The 15,165-nt window shown below is 47.9% G+C and overlaps 1 protein-coding gene across 1 annotated transcript in view; it reads left to right on the top strand.

The window, feature by feature from the left end:
• Positions 1–15,165, top strand: part of scrib (scribble planar cell polarity protein) — a 271,485-nt gene that overhangs the window by 26,382 nt on the left and 229,938 nt on the right. Inside the window, exon 6 of the mRNA XM_070880275.1 lies at positions 14,692–14,755. Within this exon, the coding sequence (XP_070736376.1) occupies positions 14,692–14,755 (64 nt within the window). The remainder of the gene's footprint in view (positions 1–14,691; positions 14,756–15,165) is intronic.

Raw genomic sequence — 15,165 nt, forward strand, 5'->3', positions numbered from 1 at the left:
TACCATATTATGGTCACTTTTCCCCAAGGGGCCCCGCACGACCAGATTGCTAATTAATCCTCTCTCGTTACACAAGACCCAGTCTAGGATGGCCTGCTCTCTAGTTGGTTCCTCGACATATTGGTCCAGAAAAGCATCCCTTATACACTCCAGGAAATCCTCCTCCACAGTATTACTACCAGTTTGGTTAGCCCAATCAAAATGTAGATTAACGTCACGCATGATAACTGCTGTACCCTTATTGCACGCATCCCTAATTTCCTGTTTGATGCCATCTCCAACCTCCCTACTACTGTTTGGTGGTCTGTACACAACTCCCACGTTTTCTGCCCTTTGGTGTTTCGCAGCTCTACTCATATAGATTCCACATCATCCATACTAATGTCCTTCCTCACTATTGTGTTAACCTCCTCTTTAACCAGTAATGCTACCCCACCTCCTTTTCCTTCCTGTCTATCCTTCCTGAATATTGAATACCCCCTGGATGTTGAGTTCCCAGCCTTGGTTACACTGGAGCCATGTCTCGTAATCCCAATTACATCATATCCGTTAACAGCTATCTGCGCAGTTAATTCATCCACCTTATTATGAATGCTCCTCGCATTGAGACTCAGAGCCTTCAGGCTTGTTTTTTTAACACTTGGTCCTTTTAGAATTATGTTGTATTGTGGCCCTTTTTGATTTTTGCCCTTGATTTCTCTGCCCTCCACTCTTGCTTTTCTCCTTCCTCCCTTTTGCTTCTGCCCCCTTTTTACTTCTCTCTGTCTCCCTGCATAGGTTCCCATCCCCCTGCCCTGTTAGTTTAACCCATCCCCAACAGCACTAACAAACACTCCCCCTAGGACATTGGTTCCGGTCCTGACCAGGTGCAGACTGTCCGGTTTGTACTGGTCCCACCTCCCCCAGAACCGGTTCCAATGCCCCAGGAATTTTAATCCCTCCTCCTTGCAGCATTCCTCAAGCCAAGTATTCCTCTGATCTATCCTGCGATTCCTGCTCTGACTTGCATGTGGCACTGGTAGCAATCCTGAGATTACTACCTTTGAGGTCCTACTTTTTAATTTACCTCCTAGCTCCCTAAATTCAGGTTATAGCACCTCAAGGACTGAGCCTCCACAGCCCTCTGGGGCAGAGAATTCCAAAGATTCACCATCCTCTGAGTGAAGGAGTTTCTCCTCATCTCAGTCCTAAATGGCCGACCCCTTATTCTGAGACTGTGACCCCTGGTTCTAGACTCCCCAGCCCAGGGAAACATCCTCCCTGCATCTACCCTGTCGAGCCCCTTAAGAATTGTGTATGTTTCAATGAGATCACCTCTCATTCTTCTAAACTCGAGAGAATATCGGCCGAGTTTACTCAATCTCTCCTCATAGGACAATCCCCCCATCCCAGGAATCAGTCTGGTGAACCTTTGCTGCACTCCCTCGATGGCAAGTATATCCTTCCTTAGGTAAGGAGACCAATACTGTACACAATACTCCAGGTGTGGTCTCACCAGGGCCCGATATAATTGCAGTAAGACGTCTTTACTCTTATACTCAAATCCTCCTGTAATAAAGGCCAACATACCATTTGCTTTAATCACTTGCTGTACCTGCCTGTTAACTTTCAGTGATTGGTGTACAAGGACACCCAGGTCCCTCTGAACACCAACATTTCCCAATCTCTTACCATTTAAAAATACTCAGCTTTTCTATTTTTCCGACCAAAGTGGATAACTTCACATTTCTCCACATTATATTCCATTCTCCATGTTCTTGTCCAATCACTTAGACTGTCTATATCCCCTTGAAGCCTCTTTGCATCCACCTCACAACTTACATTCCCACCGAGCTTTGTATCATCAGCAAACTTGGATATATTACATTTGGTCCCCTCATCCAAATCATTGATATAGAGTGTGAATAGCTGGGGCCCTAGCACTGATCCTTGCGGTACCCCACTAGTTACAGTCTGCCACCCCGAAAATGACCCGTTTATTCCTACTCTCTGTTTTCTGTCCGTTAACCAATCCTCACTCCATGCTCGTACATTACCCCCAATCCCATGAGCCTAATCTTGTGTAATAACCTCTTGTGTGGCACCTTATCAAAAGCCTTCAGTAAATCCAAATACACCACATCCACTGGGTCCCCCTTATCTATTCTACTAGTTACAGCCTCAAAAAACTCTAAATAGATTTTTCAAACATGTTTTCTCTTTCATAAATCAGTATTGTCTCTGCCCAAACCTGTTATTATTTTCGAAGTGCCCTGTTACCATGTCCATAATAATAGATTCTAGCATTTCCCTACTACTGATGTCAGGGTAACTGGTCTGTAGTTCCCCGTTTTCTCTCTCCCTCCTTTCTTAAATAGCGGGGCTACATTTGCTACCTTCCAATCTGCGGGAACCGTTCTAGAATCTATGGAATTTTGGAAGATGACAACCAATGCATCCACTATCTCGATAGCCACCTCTTTTAAAACCCTGGGATGTAGGCCATCAGGTCCAGGGGATTTATTGTCTTTCAGTCCCATTAATTTCTCCTGTACTATTTTTTTACTGATACTAATTTCTTTCAGTTCCTCATTCTCACGGGACCTCTGATACTCCACTATTTCTGGGAGGTTTTTCGTGTCTTCTTAGAATCACAGAAATATACATCACAGAAGGAGGCCATTTCGGCCCATCGTGTCTATGCCGGCCGACCTCGAGCTATCCAGCCTAATCCCACTTTCCAGCTCTAGGTCCGTAGCCCTGTGGGTTACGGCACTTCAGGTGCACATCCAAGTACTTTTTAAATGTGGTGAGGGTTTCTGCCTCTACCACCCTTTCAGGCAGTGAGTTCCAGACCCCCACCACCCTCTGGGGGAAGAAATTTCCCCTCCTTTCTCCTCTAAACTTCCCCTCAATTACTTTAAATCTATGCCCTCTGGTTGTTGACCCCTCTGCCCAGGGAAACCGATCCTTCCTAACCACTCTATCCAGGCCCCTCACAATTTTATACACCTCAATCAGGTATCCCTTTAGCCTCCTCTGTACCAAAGAAAGCAGATCCAGCACCTCCAGTCTTTCCTGATCGCTAAAATTCTCCAGTCTAGGCAACATCCTCGTAAATCTCCTCTGTACCCTCTCCAGTGCAATCACATCTTTCCTGTAATGTGTAGACCAGAACTGCACGCAGTACTCCAGCTGCGGCCTAACCAGTGTTTTATACAGTTTAAGCATAACCTCCCTGCTCTTATATTCCAAGCCTCGACTAATAAAGGCAAGTATTCCGTATGCTTCTTAACCACCTTATCCACCTGGCCTGCTACCTTCAGGGATCTGTGGACCTGCACTCCAAGGTCCACTTGTTCCTCTACACTTCTCAGGGTCCTAACATTTAATGTGTATTCCCTTGCCTTGTTAGCCCTTCCCAAATGCATTACCTCACACTTCTCCGGATTGAATGCCATTTGCCACTGTTCTGCCCACCTGACCAGTTCATTGATATCTTCCTGCAGTCTACAGCTTTCTTCTTCATTATCAACCACACAGCCTATTTTAGTCTCATCTGCAAACTTCTTAATCATACCCCCAACATTTAAGTCCAAATCATTGATGTATGCCACAAAAAGCAAGGGACCCAGCACTGAGCCCTGCAGGACCCCACTGGAAACATCCTTCCAGTCACAAAAACACCCATCAACCATTACCCTTTGCTTCCTGCCTCTGAGCCAATTTTGGATCCAACTTGCCACTTTGCCCTGGATTCCATGGGCTTTTGCTTTCGTGACCCAGTCTGCCATGTGGGACCCTATCAAAAGCTTTGCTAAAATCCATATACACTACATCATACGCACTTCACTCATCGACCCTCCTGGTTACCTCCTCTTAAAAAGTCAAATCAAGTCAGACACGACCTTCCCTTAACAAATCCATGCTGACTGTCCTTGATTAATCCATTTCTTTCTCAATATAGATTTATCCTGTCCTTCAGGACTTTTTCCATTAATTTTCCCATCACTGAGGTTAGGCTGACTGGCCTGTAATTAGTCAGTCTATCCCTTTCTCCTTTTTTAAACAAAGGTACTACATTAGCAGTCCTCCGGCACCACACCTGTAGCCAGAGAGGACTGGAAAATGATGGTCAGAGCCTCTGCTGTTTCCTCTTGTGCTTCTCTTAACAGCCTGGGATACATTTCAAAGCTGCTAAGCCCCTTAATACTTCCTCTCTCTCTATGTTTATCTTGACTAATATTTCACACTCCTCCTCCCTCATTGCAAAGTCTGCATCACCCCTCTATTTTGGGAAAACAGACGCAAAGTATTCATTTAGAATCCTACCCATGTCTTCTGCCTCCACACACAGATTTCCTTTACGGGCTGCAATAGGCCCCACTCTTTCTTTAGTTATCCTCTTGCTCTTAATGTATTTATAAACACCTTTGGGTTTTCCCTGATTTTACTTTCTCTCTCTTTGCTTTCCTGATATATTTTAAATTGCAACCCCTGCACTTCCTTTACTCCTCTAGAGTGTCTGCAGTGTTGAGTTCTTGGGATCTGTCATAAGTTTCCCTTTTTTCCTTTATCCTACCCTGTATGTCCCTCGACATCCAGGGGGCTCGAGATTTGTTAGCCCCACCCTTTTTTTAAGGGGACATACTTGCTCTGAACCCTCCGGATCTCCTCCTTGAATACCTCTCACTGCTCTGACACTGATTTATCGTCAAGTAGTCCTTTCCAGTCCACTCCAGTCGTCTTCTGTGAAGACAGGCACAAAGTATTTGTTCAATTTTTCTGCCATTTCTTTATTTCCCATTTATAATTTCTCCTGTCTCAGCCTGTAGGGGACCCACATTTACTTTCGCTAATCTTTTCCTTTTTACATATCTGTCGAAGCTTTCACCGTTTGTTTTTATGTCTCTCACTAGGGAAGCTTTTAAAAGCCAGCAAAGGACGATGAAAAGAATGATTAAGAAAGGGACGATAGACTATGAAAGTAAGCCAGCACAAAATATAAAAACAGATAGCAAGAGTTTCTTTGGTATATAAAAAGGAAAAGGGTGGCTAAAGTAAATGTTGGTCCCTTAGAGGACGAGACCGGGGAATTAGTAATGGGGAACATAGAGATGTCAGAAACTCTAAACAAATATTTTGTATCAGTCTTTACAGTAGAGGACACGAACAATATCCCAACAGTGGATAGTCAAGGGGCTATAGCGGGGGGAGGAACTTAACACAATCACAATCACTAAGGAGGTGGTACTCAGTAAGATAATGGGATTAAAGGCAGATAAATCACCTGGACCTGATGGCTTGCATCCTCGGGTCTTAAGAGAAGTAACGACAGGGATTGTGGATGCATTGGTTGTAATTTACCAAAATTCCCTGGATTCTGGGGAGGTCCCAACAGATTGGAAAACTGCAAATGTAACCCCCCTATTTAAAAAAGTAGGCAGACAAAAAGCAGGAAACTATAGACCAGTTAGCCTAACATCTGTGGTTGGGAAAATGTTGGAGTCCATTATTGAAGAAACAGTAGCAGGACATTTGGAAAAACAAAATTCGATCAGGCAGAGTCAGCATGGATTTATGAAGGGGAAGTTCTTTGAGGATGTAACGAACGGGGTGGATAAAGGGGAACCAGTGGATGTGGTGTATTTGGACTTCCAGAAGGCATTTGACAAGGTGCCACATAAAAGGTTACTGCACAAGATAAAAGTTCATGGGGTTGGGGCTAATATATTAGCGTGGATAGAGGATTGGCTAACTAACAGAGAATAGAGAGTCGGGATAAATGGTTTCTATGTTTCTATGTTTCATTCTCGGGTTGGCAATCAGTAACAAGTGGTGTGCCGCAGGGATCAGTGCTGGGACCCCAACTATTAACAATCTATATTAACGACTTAGAAGAAGGGACCGAGTGTAACGTAGCCAGGTTTGCTGACGATACAAAGATGGGAGGAAAAGCAATGTGTGAGGAGGACACAAAAAATCTGCAAAAGGACATAGTCAGACTAAGTGAGTGGGCAAAAATTTGGCAGATGGAGTATAATGTTGGAAAGTGTGAGGTCATGCACTCTGGCAGAAAAAAAATCAAAGAGCAAGTTATTATTCAAATGGAGAAAGATTGCAAAGTGCCGCAGTACAGCGGGACCTGGGGGTACTTGTGCATGAAACACAAAAGGTTAGTGTGCAGGTACAGCAAGTGATCAGGATGGCCAATGGTGTCTTGGCCTTTATTGCAAAGGGGATGGAGTATAAAAGAAGGGAAGTCTTGCTACAGCTTTTCAGGGTATTAGTGAGGCCACACCTGGAATACTGCGTGCAGTTTTATTTTCCATATTTATGAAAGGATATAATTGCTTTGGAGACAGTTCAGAGAAGGTTCACTAGGTTGATTCCAGGGATGATGGGGTTGACTTATGAGGAAAGGTTGAGTAGGTTGGGCCTCTACTCATTGGAATTGAGAAGAATGAGAGGTGATCTTATCGAAACGCATAAGATTATGAGGGGGCTTGACAAGGTGAATGCAGAGACTAGAACTAGAGGGCATGATCTTAGAATAAGGGGCCGCCCATTTAAAACTGAGATGAGGAGAAATTTCTTCTCTCAGAGGGTTGTAAATCTGTGGAATTCGCTGCTTCAGAGAGCTGTGGAGGCTGGGTCATTGAATAAATTTAAGCCAGAAATAGACAGTTTCTTAACCAATAAGGGGACTGGCGGGGAAGTGGAGCTGAGACCATGATTAGATCAGCCATGACCTTATTAAATGGCGGAGCAGGCTCGAGGGGCCGTATGGCCTACTTCTGCTCCTATTTCTTATGTTCATATGCAGTTCACTCTCTGTTTTGCTTTATCAATTTCTTGGTCCTCCTTTGATGAATTCCAAAATTCTCCAAATCCTCAGGCATAGAAACATAGAAACATATAGAAACATAGAAAATAGATGCAGGAGTAGGCCATTCGGCCCTTCGAGCCTGCACCGCCATTCAATGAGTTCATGGCTGAACATGCAACTTCAGTACCCCATTCCTGCTTTCTCGCCATACCCCTTGATCCCCCGAGTAGTAAGGACTACATCTAACTCCTTTTTGAATATATTTAGTGAATTGGCCTCAACAACTTTCTGTGGTAGAGAATTCCACAGGTTCACCACTCTCTGGGTGAAGAAGTTTCTCCTCATCTCAGTCATAAGAACATAAGATATTAACAATTAGGAACAGGAGTCGGCCATCTAGCCCCTCGAGCCTGCTCCGTCATTCAACAAGATCATGGCTGATCTGGCCGTGGACTCAGCTCCACTTACCCGCCCGCTCCCCGTAACCCTTAATTCCCTTATTGGTTAAAAATCTATCTATCTGTGATTTGAATACATTCAATGAGCTAGCCTCAACTGCTTCCTTGGGAAGAGAATTCCACAGATTCCTAACCCTCTGGGAGAAGAAATTCCTTCTCAACTCGGTTTTAAATTGGCTCCCCCGTATTTTGAGGCTGTGCCCCCTAGTTCTAGTCTCCCCGACCAGTGGAAACAAACTCTCTGCCTCTATCTTGTCTATCCCTTTCATTATTTTAAATGTTTCTAGAAGATCACCCCTCATCCTTCTGAACTCCAATGAGTAAAGGCCCAGTCTACTCAATCTATCATCATAAGGTAACCCCCTCATCTCCAGAATCAGCCTAGTGAATCGTCTCTGTACCCCCTCCAAAGCTAGTTTATCCTTCCTTAAGTAAGGTGACCAAAACTGCACGCAGTACTCCAGGTGCGGCCTCACAAATACCCTATACAGTTGCAGCAGGATCTCCCTGCTTTTGTACTCCATCCCTCTCGCAATGAAGGTCAACATTCCATTCGCCTTCCTGATTACCTGCTGCACCTGCAAACTAACTTTTTGGGATTCATGCACAAGGACCCCCAGGTCCCTCTGCACCTCAGCATGTTGTAATTTCTCCCCATTCAAATAATATTCCCTTTTACTGTTTTTTTTCCCCAAGGTGGATGACCTCACACTTTCCGACATTGTATTCCATCTGCCAAACCTTAGCCCATTCGCTTAACCTATCTAAATCTCTTTGCAGCCTCTCTGTGTCCTCTACACAACCCGCTTTCCCACTAATCTTTGTGTCATCTGCAAATTTTGTTACACTACACTCTGTCCCCTCTTCCAGGTCATCTATGTATATTGTAAACAGTTGTGGTCCCAGCACCGATCCCTGTGGCACACCACGAATCACCAATTTCCAACCCGAAAAGGACCCATTTATCCCGACTCTCTGCTTTCTGTTAGCCAGCCAATTCTCGATCCATGCTAATACATTTCCTCTGACTCCGCGTACCTTTATCTTCTGAAGTAACCTTTTGTATGGCACCTTATCGAATGCCTAAATGGCTTACCCCTTATCCTTAGATTGTGACCCCTGGTTCTGGACTTCCCCAACATTGCGAACATTCTTCCTGCATCTAACCTATCTAAACCCATCAGAATTTTAAACGTTTCTATGAGATCCCCTCTCATTCTTCTGAACTCCAGTGAATATAAACCCAGTTGATCCAGTCTTTCTTGATATGTCAGTCCTGAGCTGCAGAATACCAAAGGACAAAAAACGTTAGTGGGAGTTGTGTACAGACCTCCAAACAGTAGTAGTGATGTTGGGGAGGGCATCAAACATGAAATTAGGGGTGCGTGCAATAAAGGTGCAGCAGTTGTAATGGGTGACTTTAATATGCACATAGATTGGGTTAACCAAACTGGAAGCAATACGGTAGAGGAGGATTTCCTGGAGTGCATAAGGGATGGTTTTTTAGACCAATATGTCGAGGAACCAACTCGGGGAGAGGCCATCTTAGACTGGGTGTTGTGTAATGAGAGAGGATTAATTAGCAATCTCGTTGTGCGAGGCCCCTTGGGGAAGAGTGACCATAATATGGTGGAATTCTGCATTAGGATGGAGAATGAAATAGTTAATTCAGAGACCATGGTCCAGAACTTAAAGAAGGGTAACTTTGAAGGTATGAGGCGTGAATTGGCTAGGATAGATTGGCGAATGATACTGAAGGGGTTGACTGTGGATGGGCAATGGCAGACATTTAGAGACCGCATGGATGAACTACAACAATTGTACATTCCTGTCTGTCGTAAAAATAAAAAAGGGAAGGTGGCTCAACCGTGGCTATCAAGGGAAATCAGGGATAGCATTAAAGCCAAGGAAGTGGCATACAAATTGGCCAGAAAGAGCAGCGAACCCGGGGACTGGGAGAAATTTAGAACTCAGCAGAGGAGGACAAAGGGTTTGATTAGGGCAGGGAAAATGGAGTACGAGAAGAAACTTGCAGGGAACATTAAGACGGATTGCAAAAGTTTCTATAGATATGTAAAGAGAAAAAGGTTAGTAAAGACAAACGTAGGTCCCCTGCAGTCAGAATCAGGGGAAGTCATAACGGGGAACAAAGAAATGGCGGACCAATTGAACAAGTACTTTGGTTCGGTATTCACTGAGGAGGACACAAACAACCTTCCGGATATAAAAGGGGTCGGAGGGTCTAGTAAGGAGGAGGAACTGAGGGAAATCCTTATTAGTCGGGAAATTGTGTTGGGGAAATTGATGGGATTGAAGGCCGATAAATCCCCAGGGCCTGATGGACTGCATCCCAGAGTACTTAAGGAGGTGGCCTTGGAAATAGTGGATGCATTGACAGTCATTTTCCAACATTCCATTGACTCTGGATCAGTTCCTATGGAGTGGAGGGTAGCCAATGTAACCCCACTTTTTAAAAAAAGGAGGGAGAGAGAAAACAGGGAATTACAGACCGGTCAGCCTGACATCGGTAGTGGGTAAAATGATGGAATCAATTATTAAGGATGTCATAGCAGTGCATTTGGAAAGAGGTAATATGATAGGTCCAAGTCAGCATGGATTTGTGAAAGGGAAATCATGCTTGACAAATCTTCTGGAATTTTTTGAGGATGTTTCCAGTAGAGTGGACAAGGGAGAACCAGTTCATGTGGTATATTTGGACTTTCAGAAGGCTTTCGACAAGGTCCCACACAAGAAAATGTGCAAAGTTAAAGCACATGGGATTGGGGGTAGTGTGCTGACATGGATTGAGAACTGGTTGTCAGACAGGAAGCAAAGAGTAGGAGTAAATGGGTACTTTTCAGAATGGCAGGCAGTGACTAGTGGGGTACCGCAAGGTTCTGTGCTGGGGCCCCAGCTGTTTACACTGTACATTAATGATTTAGACGAGGGAATTAAATGTAGTATCTCCAAATTTGCGGATGACACTAAGTTGGGTGGCAGTGTGAGCTGCAAGGAGGATTCTATGAGGCTGCAGAGTGACTTGGATAGGTTAGGTGAGTGGGCAAATGCATGGCAGATGAAGTATAATGTGGATAAATGTGAGGTTATCCACTTTGGTGGTACAAACAGAGAGACAGACTATTATCTGAATGGTGACAGATTAGGAAAAGGGGAGGTGCAAAGAGACCTGGGTGTCATGGTACATCAGTCATTGAAGGTTGGCATGCAGGTGCAGCAGGCGGTTAAGAAAGCAAATGGCATGTTGGCCTTCATAGCGAGGATTTGAGTACAAGGGCAGGGAGGTGTTGCTACAATTGTACAGGGCCTTGGTGAGGCCACACCTGGAGTATTGTGTACAGTTTTGGTCTCCTAACCTGAGGAAGGACATTCTTGCTATTGAGGGAGTGCAGCGAAGGTTCACCAGACTGATTCCCGGGATGGCGGGACTGACCTATCAAGAAAGACTGGATCAACTGGGCTTGTATTCACTGGAGTTCAGAAGAATGAGAGGGGACCTCATAGAAACGTTTAAAATTCTGACGGGGTTAGACAGGTTAGATGCAGGAAGAATGTTCCCAATGTTGGGGAAGTCCAGAACCAGGGGACACAGTCTAAGGATAAGGGGGAAGCCATTTAGGAGGAATGAGGAGGAAATTCTTCACCCAGAGAGTGGTGAACCTGTGGAATTCTCTACCACAGAAAGTTGTTGAGGCCAATTCACTAAATATATTCAAAAAGGAGTTAGATGAAGTCCTTACTACTAGGGGAATCAAGGGGTATGGTGAGAAAGCAGGAATGGGGTACTGAAGTTGCATGTTCAGCCATGAACTCATTGAATGGCGGTGCAGGCTAGAAGGGCCGAATGGCCTACTCCTGCACCTATTTTCTATGTTTCTATGTTTCTATGAAGGCCAACATGCCATTTGCCTTCTTAACCGCCTGCTGTACCTTCATGCCAACCTTCAATGACTGATGTACCATGACACCAAGGTCTCGTTGCACCTCCCCTTTTCCTAATCTGTCACCATTCAGATAATCTGTCTCTCTGTTTTTATCACCAAAGTGGATAACCTCACATTTATCCACATTATACTTCATCTGCCATGCATTTGCCCACTCACCTAACCTATCCAAGTCACCCTGCAGCCTCATAGCATCCTCCTCGCAGCTCACACTGCCACCCAACTTAGTGTCATCGAACTTACTGCTCTTTTTGGCAACATTATAAGCCTCTTCTTTTGATCTAATACTATCTTTAACTTCTCTTGTTAGCCACGGGTGGACCACTTTTCCTGGGGGGGTTTTGTGCCTTAAATGAATGTATGTTTGTTGTAAATTATGTATTCCTTAAATGCTAGCCATTTCTCGAATACCGTCATGCCTTTTGATGTAGTTTCCCAATATACCTTCGCCAACTCTCCCCTCATACCTACATAGTTTCCTTTGTTTAGATTTAAGACCCTAGTTTTGGATTTAACTAAATCACTTTCAAACTTAACGTAAAATTCTATCGTATGGTATACTGTGTTGTTCCCCAGGGGTCCGTTCTGGGACCACTGCTTTTCTTAATATATATTAATGACTTGGGTGTACAGGGCACAATTTTAAAATTTACAGATGACAAAACTTGGAAGTATAATGAGCAGTGAGGACGATAGGGATAGACTTCAAGCGGACAGAGACAGACTGTTGGAATGGGTGGGCACATGGGAGATGAAATTTAACCCAGAAAAGTGAGAAGTGATACATTTTGGTGGGAGGAATGAGGAGAGGCAATATAAACTAAAGGGTACAATTCTAAAGGGGGTGCAGGAACAGAGAGACCTGGGGTATAAATTATTGAAGGTGGCAGGGCAGGGTGAGAAACGGTTAAAACAGCTTGTGGGATCCTGGGCTTCATAAATAGAGGCAGAGAATATAAAAGCAGGAAGCTGTGATGAACCTGTATAAAACCCTGGTTCGGCCTCAACTGGAGTATTGTGTCCAATTCTGGGCACCACACTTTAGGAAGGATGTGAAGGCCTTAGAGAGGGTGTGGAGGAGATTGACCAGAATGGTTCCAGGGATGAGGGACTTCAGTTACGGGGATAGACTGGAGAAGCTGGGATTGTTCTCCTTGGAGCAGAGAAGGTTGAGAGGAGATTTGATCGAGGTGTTCAAAATCATGGGAGATCTGGACAGAGTAGATCGAGAGAAACTGTTCCCATTGGTGGAAGGGTCGAGAACCAGAGGACACAGATTTAAGGTGATTGGCAGAAGAACCAAAGGCTGTTTCTTTTTAATGCAGCGAGTGGTTAGGATCTGGAATGCGCTGCCTGAGAGGGCGGTGGAGGCAGACTCAATCGTGGCTTTCAAAAGGGAGTTGGATAAGTACCTGAAAGAAAAATAATTGCAGGGCTACGGGGAAAGGGTGGGGGAGGGGGACTGGCTGAGGTGGTCGCACAGAGAGCCGGCACGGGCTCAATGGCGACCTGTGCTGTAACCATTCTGTGATTGTGTGAATGCTTGCTGCCTCGTAGCTCCCCAGCCCCCACTCACTGTCCTGCACAGACTGCGGGACCCCCTGTCACTAGAGCTAGTTGCCCTGTGAGCAGAAGGTGTAACGTGATCATTTCTACGCAGACATGTGCCGGAAGACTAAGCGGGATATGTTTGTGATTGGGTAGCATCGAGTACAGCTGAGGAAACCATACCCCAGCGGCCTTTTCCCAGAGTGCTTCACCGATGAACTGTGGTTAGTTGACCACAATCAGCAGTTTAGAGCATAGCAAGATACCAGAAACAGTGAGAGAAAGGCCCAGATAATCCTGTTTTTCATGGTTCATTGAGGGATATGTTGACTGTGACATTGGGGCAACTCCCTGCTTCTGTGATAGGTCGATGGCCCATAATCATCTGTACAGCACCTGGGGAGGATCGTAAAGCTGGAGCAGGCCACAGATAGGGCAGGGTGAGGTCTGTCTCATCTACTCCCCCCTCCCCAATCCTCCCGGTCCTTCTCTCTCTCTTCCCCCTCCGCCCACTCCCCCTCCCCCGTCCATCATTCTCTCTCTTTCCCCCCCCCCCCCACTCCCCCTCCCCGTCCATCATTCTCTCTCTTCCCCTCCCTCTTCCCCGTCCATCATTCTCTCTCTTCCCCCCTTCTCCCCCCCCACTCCCCCTCCCCCGTCCATCATTCTCTCTCTTCCCCCTCCACCACTCCCCCTCCCCTGTCCATCATTCTCTCTCTCCCCCTCCGCCCCCCCCCCCCCCTCACTCCCTGCCCGTGGGCTCCCTCCCTCCCCACCCCCTGCCCATGGGCTCCCTCCCCACCCCTCTCCCCGCCTGTGGGCCCCGCTCTCCCCGCCTGTGGGCCCCGCTCTCCCTGCCCATGGGCTCCCCTCATTCCCTGCCCATGGGCTCCCTCCCCACCCCTCTCCCTGCCTGTGGGCCCCGCTCTCCCTGCCTGTGGGCCCCGCTCTCCCCGCCTGTGGGCCCCCCTCACCCCCTGCCCATGGGCTCCCTCCCCACCCCCTGCCCATGGGCTCCCTCCCCACCCCTCTCCCCGCCTGTGGGCCCCGCTCTCCCCGCCTGTGGGCCCCGCTCTCCCTGCCCGTGGGCTCCCCTCATTCCCTGCCCATGGGCTCCCTCCCCACCCCTCTCCCTGCCTGTGGGCCCCGCTCTCCCTGCCTGTGGGCCCCGCTCTCCCCGCCTGTGGGCCCCCCTCACCCCCTGCCCATGGGCTCCCTCCCCACCCCTCTCCCCGCCTGTGGGCCCCGCTCTCCCTGCCTGTGGGCCCCGCTCTCCCTGCCTGTGGGCCCCCCTCACTCCCTGCCCGTGGGCTCCCCTCATTCCCTGCCCATGGGCTCCCTCCCCACCCCTCTCCCTGCCTGTGGGCCCCGCTCTCCCTGCCTGTGGGCCCCCCTCACTCCCTGCCCGTGGGCTCCCCTCATTCCCTGCCCATGGGCTCCCTCCCCACCCCTCTCCCTGCCTGTGGGCCCCGCTCTCCCTGCCCGTGGGCCCCCCTCACTCCCTGCCCGTGGGCCCCCCTCACTCCCTGTCCATGGGCTCCCTCCCCACCCCTCTCCCCGCCTGTGGGCCCCGCTCTCCCCGCCTGTGGGCCCCGCTCTCCCTGCCCGTGGGCCCCCCTCACTCCCTGCCCGTGGGCCCCCCTCACTCCCTGCCCATGGGCTCCCTCCCCACCCCCTGCCCATGGGCTCCCTCCCCACCCCTCTCCCCGCCTGTGGGCCCCGCTCTCCCCGCCTGTGGGCTCCACTCTCCCCGCCTGTGGGCCCCGCTCTCCCTGCCTGTGGGCCCCGCTCTCCCTGCCTGTGGGCCCCGCTCTCCCTGCCTGTGGGCCCCGCTCTCCCTGCCCGTGGGCCCCGCTCTCCCCGCCCCTGATTGTGGGCGTCTCTACTAGTTATGAATGTTGTGTTTCTCCTGCAGGTCCCTGTCTTTCCTGGTGAAGCTGGAGGAGTTGGACCTGGGCAGCAATGAACTGGAAGTCCTGGTAATGAATCTGTTTGCTTAACTCTGTGTCTGTGTTTGTCTCTGTACCCAGGCCCCCGGGAAACACACACATTCTATCTTTAATATCCAGTTTGTGAAAATATCACCAACTGATTGTGGCCCTGTGCTGTGCAATTCTTCCCTGGGGGGAATCACAAGATGGACGCATGCCCGCCCACTCAGTGCCAGTACAGGGGTGATGTATCTCCCAGTGCAGTGTGTTCAGGGGCACTGTCTGAACTCTGAACCATGCTCGGCCCTTATTCCTACCAACATAGGGGATTGATGGACAGGGAGGGGAGTGGAGGGCCCGGCTGATCCACACCATGATGGCCGGACCATCGCCCCTCCTCCCCTTCACATCCAACCCCGCAGCCGTGTCATCTCATTAAGAGGCAAAAAAACCCAGGA

The sequence above is a fragment of the Pristiophorus japonicus genome, chromosome 5 (assembly GCF_044704955.1).
Source record: "Pristiophorus japonicus isolate sPriJap1 chromosome 5, sPriJap1.hap1, whole genome shotgun sequence".
Classification (NCBI taxonomy): Eukaryota; Metazoa; Chordata; class Chondrichthyes; family Pristiophoridae; genus Pristiophorus; species Pristiophorus japonicus.